At 41.6% G+C, this 9,747-nt stretch overlaps 1 protein-coding gene across 1 annotated transcript in view; it reads left to right on the top strand.

The window, feature by feature from the left end:
• The first annotated feature begins 753 nt into the window (after positions 1-753).
• The window catches only part of MYZAP (myocardial zonula adherens protein), a 41,669-nt gene continuing 32,675 nt past the window's right edge, over positions 754-9,747 (top strand). Inside the window, exons 1-2 of the mRNA XM_062501256.1 lie at positions 754-869; positions 6,617-6,706. Of these exons, the coding sequence (XP_062357240.1) occupies positions 786-869; positions 6,617-6,706 (174 nt within the window). The 5' untranslated portion in view covers positions 754-785. The remainder of the gene's footprint in view (positions 870-6,616; positions 6,707-9,747) is intronic.

Here is a 9,747-nt window from a genome sequence, read left to right as displayed (position 1 = left end):
CCTAGGCCGCGTAGGGTTATGGCATTCCCTCAGCCCAGATCCGGAAGAACTGAGCATCTGAGATGCTGAAGTCCACACCTGCAATCTGGCTCGGGGCCAGCCGGCTCCGGCAGACCACGCTCAGCTTCTTGGACCTTTGGCACTGAGGCCGACGCTGTCATTCATGCACCGAGCTGCGCGAACTTCGCGCCTGTCCACCCCGAGGCCGGCGGGGATCTGCGTTCTTTCTGATGAGCCGGGCACCCATTCCTGGAGCACGGACATCAACTGACAGAGCTGGGTGGCTCAAGAAGTGCCGTGGGAAGAAGGGGAGGACAGTGTCCAGCTCGCACGGAGCGCTCTCTTACAGCGCTCAGAGGTGCGTTGCCGCAGAACGGGACCGAGCGGCCGCCAGCGGCTCCTGCGAGCCCTCGCCCCGGTTTAGCGGCGCCGGGAGGTGGCTGTGTGACAGGCGGACCTTCCTGGGTCTCCCCTCCAAGCTCCTCTCCCCAGGGCTGCGCCCCGACACCCAACATTCCTGTGAGCAGAGGGAACGCCACGCTGCACTGGCACCTCAGCGTCCCACCCGCACCTCGCCGGGTGTCACCCCACGCGAGGCACTCGGGCACTCCGGCGGTCCCAGAGCCGGCGCGGGGCCGCGAGTTCCTCGGGGCGGAGGTGGGAGCGGAGCGGAGCCCGGCCCGCCCCGCCCGGCCCCTGCGGCCGCCCGCGGCCCGGAGCGCGGGGGCGGAGCGGCGGCGCCGGCCCCGGGAGCCGCAGAGAGCGCCGGCCCGGCGGCCGCGGGGATGCTGCGCTACAGCTCGGGGCTCACGGTCACCGCCACCACCCCCCGGAGACCGCCCGGCGACGGCGGCCGCTCCCGGCGGAAGGTGCGCGGGGCAGCGCGGGGGGCGGCGGGGCGGACAGGAGGTCTGGCATCTTGGCATCTCCCCTCGTGGAGTTACCTGCGGAGCGCCTTTCTCTCTCCCCTCTCCTCCCCTCCTCCCCCCCCCCCCCCTTTTACTTTCTGTGTTTTCCGGTAAAGCTAGCGGTGTGTGCGAGAGCATCTTTTTGTGCGTTCTTTATAGCAGTGGGGAAAGGAAGAGTTTTTGGGGACTCCTACAAGGCTTTTGCAGTTCTAGACCCTGGCCTGTTCTGTAAACTTGCGAAGAAGGTGTGCTTGTGTTAGAGACTTCTCCCGCATCCTTGAAATGTGCCTGGATATTTACAATTGCGATGTTGCCTATCCTGTCCTGAGAAAGCTCGCTGTAATGATTTCGATAGCAATAGTAATTTAATTGTATACTCAATTCCTCAAATGCAGATATGTAATTTGCTGATTTAAAGAAATCATTAATGCACCAAACAATAACCACGTATTAATCTGTTGGGCGTCTAAAAAGTTGTTAAAACTCAGACAGATATGATAGGAATGTTTCTGCAGCCACCCAGCTTTAAATAGCCCTTTTCTTCCTGCTGTAACTACACTGCTGTCATTGTGAATGTTGATTCCACATGTGAAGAAAGAAATCAGAATAAGTGATAATCTCATCCTTTCCAAAAATACATCCATGTGACCATGATGTTTCTTGAATTATGTGGTTATTATTTTGATGCTTCAAAAATACGACATAATTTAAAACCTAAAGAACGTTGCATTGCTCTTGTTTTACATGATAGCAAGAAGGTCAGAATGGTCTTCCTGACAAAACTATCCCTGGTCTTCATAAAAAATGAAATTGCTCATGCACAAGAAAAATTACGATGACTTGAAATTCATAGTTACGTTCCCTTTATGACTTCTGTGTACCCACTGAGTTTTCCTGTTCTAGTATTTCTCAAAGAAGTTACAGTAAGGGAACTTCTGTTCAGGTGATAAGATTCTTATTTTAATCCCCTTGATAGATTTCTTAGAAATTATGATCTGTACTTGATACATTCTCTTAAGAAAACTGGTGAAAATTTAATTCACGACTACAACCCAGTGATAGCTGTTGACCCTATTTTCAGTGAAGTGTGGCTTCCTTATCATGAGTTGTCAGAAGAGGGGAGAGAGACAGTTAGAATAACTGCTGAATAAATGGAAGATGTGTGTCACATTCCCGTGTGCCTGTGGTCACAGGAAAAGTGCCCTTTAATTGTGTGTGGAATCTCATGGCAGAGATCTCATAATTGGAGCAGCCTAATCAACAGATAAATGACCAAAGAAAATACTTGTTTCTTTGCTTTATAGAACTGAAATTAAACATGCACTATTTTTCTGCTTTCACCTTTGAAGGTCTAAAGCCAGCACTGGACCTGAGGCAAGTGATTTTTGGCCACTGAGCTGATAGGGTAGTAGTTACTCTACAAACATGTTATCTCAATTTGTTTTGGTTGTATCAACAGTATTAAATTCTAGCGATGTTGAGCTCCAGGGCTAGTTTGAAGCTAGATCTATATTGAACCACATCTTTTTCCTGTGGGGCTCCTGTAAAATGCTTAGAGACTGATTGCTAGTAGAACATCGTGTATTTTTCTGTTGCTGTAGTAGTAACCTTGATTATTCTGTAACAACATTGCTCATTAATCTAACAATTAATTTTAATGAAAAAATCTGTAATTATTTCAGCCCGTAGTTAATTCTGATTAATGTCTTTCTGGGTGCTTTGTTTTTTGGAAAGGGGGAAGAAGAGGCTGAAAAACATTACTTAAATATAATCTGTCATCTATATGTGTTTTAAGTTGCACTGTAGTGCAACATTTGAGTAGGATGATAAGAATACATGTGGATTGTGGATCTGGGCCATGGATTCTCAACCTTTTAAAACTAAGCTAGATTGGGTTTCTTTTCCTTAACTGCCATTTTGCAGTAGCTCTCCTCTATGCTGTCCTACTAACCTCTTAGAAATTTGATTTAAAAGCATGGTTTCATTTTTTACTTTTTATTGCAGTCAGGAAACTTTGCTCTCTGGTGTCGTGTTGGGGTGAACCTGTCCACTCTTTGTTTTCCTGTCTGTGTCTTTGTTTCACAAATGATGTCGGATGAGCTTTGGAAATACTACTCACAGTTTGTTGGTGTCAAAAAGCCAAGAGTGAGCATAAATATTGGCACAATTTAGATTATTTATAATGTTGACTTGCCAAAGCTACAGATGCTGAAAATTAAGCAAAAGTCACAGTCTTGTAGGATTGTTAGAAAGATCTGTGGTTCTTCTTCTGCCCAGTATTTCTTTTTAAAAGTTATGCTCACAGAGTTACAATGCCAATGACACAAAGGTATGGTGGAAGTCATGTCTGTCCCTGTTTTTTCTCACTTGTTCTTACTGTCAGTAAGCAGATGAAGGAAACTGAATTGCAGCTCTTTCCCTGATAGAGGAGTTCTCATTTTCCTCCCTGTTTTCTCTCTGCATTACCCAGTTCGTTTCTGGAAATTACTTTTTCATCCTCAGTTTCATGTTATCCTGCCACTGTTTGGCACTGAGTCGTGTCTCTTCCTGTTAGGATTTCATTTCCATTTTAAGGCATCACTACAGCAGCATTTGCTGTGGGAGGAGGGCTTGCTGTGATTCCCGTGTGAGCCTGCTCATTGATTTGGTCAAGTAAACTCACCGACAAATGGCACAGTGTGTAGTTCCTTCAGGAAGCCCTGCAGAGCAAGAACAGTGCATGTACAGTGCTCAGAACTGCTTCTGGGCTCTGGAGGAAAAAGCAGTGCCTGTTGTTTTTTCTTTCCAATCTCTGTAGTGTTTCTGAATTTTAGCAGATGGGTCGGTCTGTAGTGCTGTCCCTAGGTAAAATGCATCATCTGGTGCCAGGACTGCATGGCTACTTTATACATTTGCTGCTGTTTCCCCAGGGATGCTGAGGAAGTCCTATTGTTGTAAACAATAGCAGAGTACAGCCTGTGTAAGTTTGTTCTAGCAGGGAACTGGGTGGTACTTTGCACTGCTGTACAAGCCTTGCTGGGCACAACTTCACAGCTGCAATCCTTATGATTGCCAGTTGGGGTGGGGTGAGTGATTTGGGGATAATAGTTAAGGCAAAGCGAAAAGGGCCAGAAAATACAGTTTAAATGATGACAACCTTTTGATTGTACAGTGGTTTGAGTCTCAACAAATGACTGTTGTTAATTTAGATTTCCAGTGTAGTTGTGATGCCTTGACTGCCATCTGCACTGGTCTTCTGTGGTTTCCCTCGTAGTAGCCCTGTAGCACCTGTGATGTGAAGGGCAGTTGTGATTCACTCACTGGTACAGGGATAATCACTTCTTTACAATCACTGCACTGTGAACCTCTGTTGGCTATAATTAGCCTCATGCTGATTAATAGGCAAGTTATTTGCTTCAGAGAACCATATACAACTTCATTTCTCCTAACTTTGAGTTGCCAGTCATTATCTATTTCTAATTATTTCAGGCATTTTTCATGTTTTATCCTAGCAATACATGAATTCCTTTTTATCCAGTTTTCCTTTGTTCAGAATCACTGTAAGAAAAAGTTGGCCTCATCTATCACTTCCTGCACAGCACAAATTCAATTCTATTTCCTATTTATGGCTCTGGTCTTTGTTTGCCTACATGGAGGAATGCCAGTCTATGTTCCCCTTCTTGTTGTAAACAGGAATGTTTTAAGAGGAATGAGCCTTAGTAAGCTAATGGGAGGAAAGGGCACGAGGAAAGGTGATGCTAATTACCTTATGAATCAATGAGTTCCAAAGATGAGGAATTTATTATTCATGTATCTGGATAACAAGTCTGTAAGTAGGAAGTACCACCAGCTTCTGTAGATTATGGGGATAGTCTGGTGTTCTTAGAACAAACATAGCAGCCAATCACTATCAAAAGCCAATGTACCAAGTTTCATAATTTTAAAATGCATTTCATTGTTTCAGTATTCTTTGGCAAATATGAAAGCATAAACTTTTTTTTTTTAAGTTTTGGGGGCTCTATGTCACTTTGTGGCTTCTTCTTCTTCTATATTTTCTAGCATATGGATGAATAATAAGGGAGGAGGCCACTGCACAAAAAATTGCTTTCACAGATATGTTTACAGAATAGTTTATATTTCACCTTGATCTTCTTTTTTCCCCTTCGTATTCTTTATAATATAGACACATCCCACATAATTTATAAGAACTTAATCTGTCTCAGGACACTGTTTCTTATTGGCCTTGCAGACCTGAAAGACCAAAATGAGAGGAAGATGGAAGGCAGTACATAACATTTCTGAAATAATTGACAACATACTAGTAGTCTAAATGCTATTGATTTGTCCTCTCAACATATTTAAAGAAATGCCAGAAGAAAAATAGTGAATTTGTAGATAGTTCTTCCATTTGTTTTGGCTTGGGCAGAAGAAAGAGTTAAAGCCTGATTGAAAAGTTGAAAAAGGTCTTTTGTCTGGAAATGGAAAATAGGGATCCTTTTTGTGATGCTGAATAGTGGTCTCTGAGGATGTTGTATTGTAAAGAGGCTTGAAAATACAGTCAAGGCAGTTGGAATAAATGAATTGTAATATGGTAACATTTGGGGTGTATGGCACGGGCTTTGCTGCAGTGCTCTGAACGCAGTGAGCAGAACATTATTGCCATTTTCAGGGCAAAAGGAGGTGCTGCAATGACCAAGACCTGAGCTGTTAGCTGGGACAAGTGCAGGGGGAAGGTGGGTGTGAGACAGAGACACGTTCAGCATGACTCCAGGAGAAACTGGAGAGATCTAGATCAGATCAGATGCTGGGCTGTAGAAGAACAGTGATGATGGCCCACAGTAATCATGAAAGAGATACTTGAGGTTTTGAGGAAGAGCTTTAAGAGCTCCCTTTGTTGCCAGCAGACAGCTGGGATTTTACAGGAAGGTATTGTGCAGCTTTGAATTTGGACAGCCAGATTTCTCGTTTCATCATTTGCTGTGCTCTGCTTAGGACTTAGAGTTGTTTTCCACAAAAATGTCTCGTGAAGAGGACTAAGACTGAATGTTTTAACCAAGTTTCTTGTATGAAATGTATTGTTTGGAAAACACCATTAAACCAAAGATGTCTTAGTCCAAAGCAAGGCAAACTGCAGCTGGGGACAGAAAGGTATCGTGCCTGCTGGCAAGGGAATGGTTGTTCTAAAATCACTTAGGAAACACCTCTTAATTTTTTGTTAAGTGTTTGGAAGCTTTACAGACCATTTGTATGTAGCAGATTTCAAAAACACTCCTGTTTCACATTTAATGGAGTTGCAGTACTGAAGTATCCTTGCATCAAATACTTGTCTATATGCTGACCAGAAAAGAGGCATTTACTCTAAAATACACTCCAAATTTCTAAATAATTTCTTTTGAAGAATAAAAGTATGCCAAATCAGCAGACAAAACTCAGAAGGTAGAAAATTATGTTCATTGTTCCGTTAGCTCTCAATGTCATTTATGAGTACCTAAGAAGAGTTTGTTGATTGAAGTGGACTTTTGCTATTTCAGGTATGGGGATTATGGGGATGCCCTTGAATTATTTTTTGCCAGCTAAGAACCTCTTTAACTTTTAAAAATAATATTTTGTCAGCTGTGTGCTAGAAAATAGAAAATAGTAAGTTCAAAGTTGAATCTCAGTACAGTTAATTCTGTAAAGCAAATTATTAAAATAATTTTTGTAACACATAAATCTTGTTCTTCTTCCAGATGAACGTGTGTAGGCTACGCTTAACGGTGCCACCTGATGAAGTGTCACAGGCTGAACAGGGACCAAAGGAAACTGAGAGAAAGAAAAGTGTAAGTTTTAAGAATCAAAGTTAAATTCTCCATAAATGAGAAGGAAACATTGCCCTCCACAGATGTTGGTACGTGTTGCTGTGGCAGCCCAAAGCCCAGTCATCTTAGAAGATTTAAGAACAGATGGAAGGTCATCAAGCTGGGTGTGAGGTATGAGCTGAAGCCTTGGGAGTTAGGGATGGCAGAACTGCATGTAAAATACAACAGTGGAAGAGGAACAACAGAGATTGCTGGTGATTTGTGACTGAGGTGCCTTTAAAACTTGATTATTTCATATTTGTATATCAAAGAGCAGGAAACTGTTACTAGGCACAGGGTCCTATATTAAACGGGATCTTGATCAGGATCCTTTTGATCCTAAAAGAGCATTTTATATTTTGTGTAGGCTTAATGGTGTGCAAGATTTGAGCATTAATGTAGTTGGTATGCTGAGGACCTTGATGTTTGTGTGTGTCAGCTAATTTTGGTAGAGTGATGTACAAATAAGAAATTAAAGAATCAAGATTGTTCTGAAGTGAAAGGGATTTTGAAGGTCATGTGTTCAGAAGGGTTCAGAAGGGCATCTGTTTTGCAGAAGTGATTAGTGTGCACGCAGGAAAAAAATTTACCATCTGTTTTGGTGCAGAACTTTTTCTATAAGAGCTGTTCATTGCAAGAGATTATGTTTAATTAGTCTTAAAGAGGAAAACTAAAAAGGGAAGCTGGACGAGCTCCACAATTTCACCACATTTATACTTTGATAAAGCAAAATTTAACAAGTTGATGAAATTTGCCAGACTCAATGTCTGACAATCAGAAGTATGACAATAGGAAGAAAAATAACAATAGGATTTACTAGAAATAATTTCTTAGTGATACTCAAAGGCAAAAATAACTAAAATTAATAAGAAAGACATTCTAAGCAATAAAAATAAATGCAAAGTAAAATGTTCAAGATAAGGACTCCTTATCAATTGTTTTTTGTCCTGGAATCTTCCATACACTCAGGTTTTCACACACTGGTCTAGGAGAGTAATTGATTCTTCAGGATCTAGAAATGTTATTTACAGAATAGTTTAAATAGACCTTAATGCAAACTAAATTTGGGCCACCATTAAATAGTAGTAATTCATTTTGTACAGAGGTGTTTAGTTGTAGCACTTAGAGTAGCTTCTCTGTCAGTCTCTTGCCAGCTTGTATCTGATTGCAGCAACTCAGTCTGGCCTAAGTTTACTGGCCCCTTGTCCTAAGAGGAATCTGAGTTTGCTTTTGAGGAGGATAGATATTTACTCACGCCTTACTCACTTTATGGTTCTGAGTAATGTGATAATGAGAAAGAATTGTTAAGGATTACAGTTGGACAATTTGTAGTGACTTTCTTATGCAACCAGTGTTTTTCTCTGTGGGACCTCGTATTTAATGAGCTGTGATTTTCTTCATAATATAAGTAAAGGCAAGTGGGCTTTATATCAGAGAATGTTAAGGAGAGGATTTGAAGATAATAAATACATTATTTGGCTCAGTGTGCAAAATAGTAATGTTTAAGAGATGGGTCCTTATTAGCTGAACCAGCAAAAAACGTATGAAATTTAAATATTGTATGTTCTGAGTAGTTCCTGAAGTTCAGTACTTTTAGACAATTGAAAGACTTATAAAGTCAGGCTTCAGAGCTAGATGGGATCTACTCAGCCAATTTCATAGCAATTAAAAAAACATAGAGGAATTGCGCCAGCTACTTGTGTTTTGTAGTTTCTGTGTGATTAAGAAAAATACCCCACAGATAGTATAGCCATAGTGTATGGAAGCAGCTACAAAAAAAAAAATCACTGTTCATGAGTTGGTTTTTCCTCATGTCTCTGAAGCCAGACAGCAATATATTACCTGTACACTTTTATTGTCTGTGTAATCGATTGCTTTATTCAAATTAGTTGTACAGTAACTTACAGTGCACACATGCCTCATGACTTGTCATGCTGTGACACTTTTACTGCATAGTTTCATCTAAAAAAATCTCCTACAAACAGTGATCAGGTATCACCCGTGTTCAGCTGACTTCATGTTAATGAAATTGTTTAAAGCACTTTGAGAGCAAGTTTTACAAATGTTAGATAATCCTCACACAGTCCTGTGAGAACTGTGCCCCTTTTTGGAAATAGGGATAATACAAATTAGGGAACTGCTCTACCTTGCACTTTACAATTTAAGGTAAAAAATTCAGCTTCAGCAAGAATCAAATTTAACATTGGATCCCTCATTGGATCTAGAGTTCTGTGCTGTCTTTAATTGCTGACTCCTAAAGAAATGAGAACATGAAAAATCTTTTGCTATTTAAAATATGTTAGTGTGACTTACAGAAATGAACTGTAGAGGTAATCTGTGGGATTGCACAGGTTTTGCTGGAGTGCTCAACTAAATCAGGCAGTCAGAGCCTGGCTGCAGGTGCTCTCCTGGTTGGGCAGGACAAGTCTCTGCCTCTGCTGCTGAGAGAGGAGAAAAAAGACCTTGCAGTGTTGGAGGCAATGCCAGAAAACTATAAATACCATGGTGTGACATGTGGTTGTAATCTCCTTTTTCAAATCTTTCATTAGAAGGAGGTGATTTTGAGCTGCCCTAATGTGACACGGTGATGACTCCCCGTGTTTGTTACTTTTCTGCATCTCTCAGGCTCAGTACCATTAAGAGGTGCTTCAGTTGCAGAATCAGCTAATGAACTGCACAGCAGCTTTTTCTGGGGCTGATCCTTCCAGTAACTTGCTTTGCTGCTTGATGTCAGACCAGAAGTGATTCTTTATCAGTTATGTTGGTAGCTCTTGCCTTGGTCTTTTTTGTTGGAGTCCAGACTTCACAGGAAATTTGTGCTGTATTTCATTCTATCTATATCACTGCAGAAACGTTTCTAGATTAACTTTTTTACTGCTATGAATCCATTGAATAAAAATGAGTATAAGAGATTGAAATGGCATTATGGATCTGGGTGGTTTTGTTGCAAGAAAATTGCTGCAGGCTATACTATACTAGGGTGGCCTCTCCCTGCTTTTTGTGAAAGGTTGGCAGATGGTGCT

This window comes from Cinclus cinclus, chromosome 13, assembly GCF_963662255.1.
Source record: "Cinclus cinclus chromosome 13, bCinCin1.1, whole genome shotgun sequence".
Classification (NCBI taxonomy): domain Eukaryota; kingdom Metazoa; phylum Chordata; class Aves; order Passeriformes; family Cinclidae; genus Cinclus; species Cinclus cinclus.
This window is presented reverse-complemented; position numbering and strand designations above follow the sequence as displayed.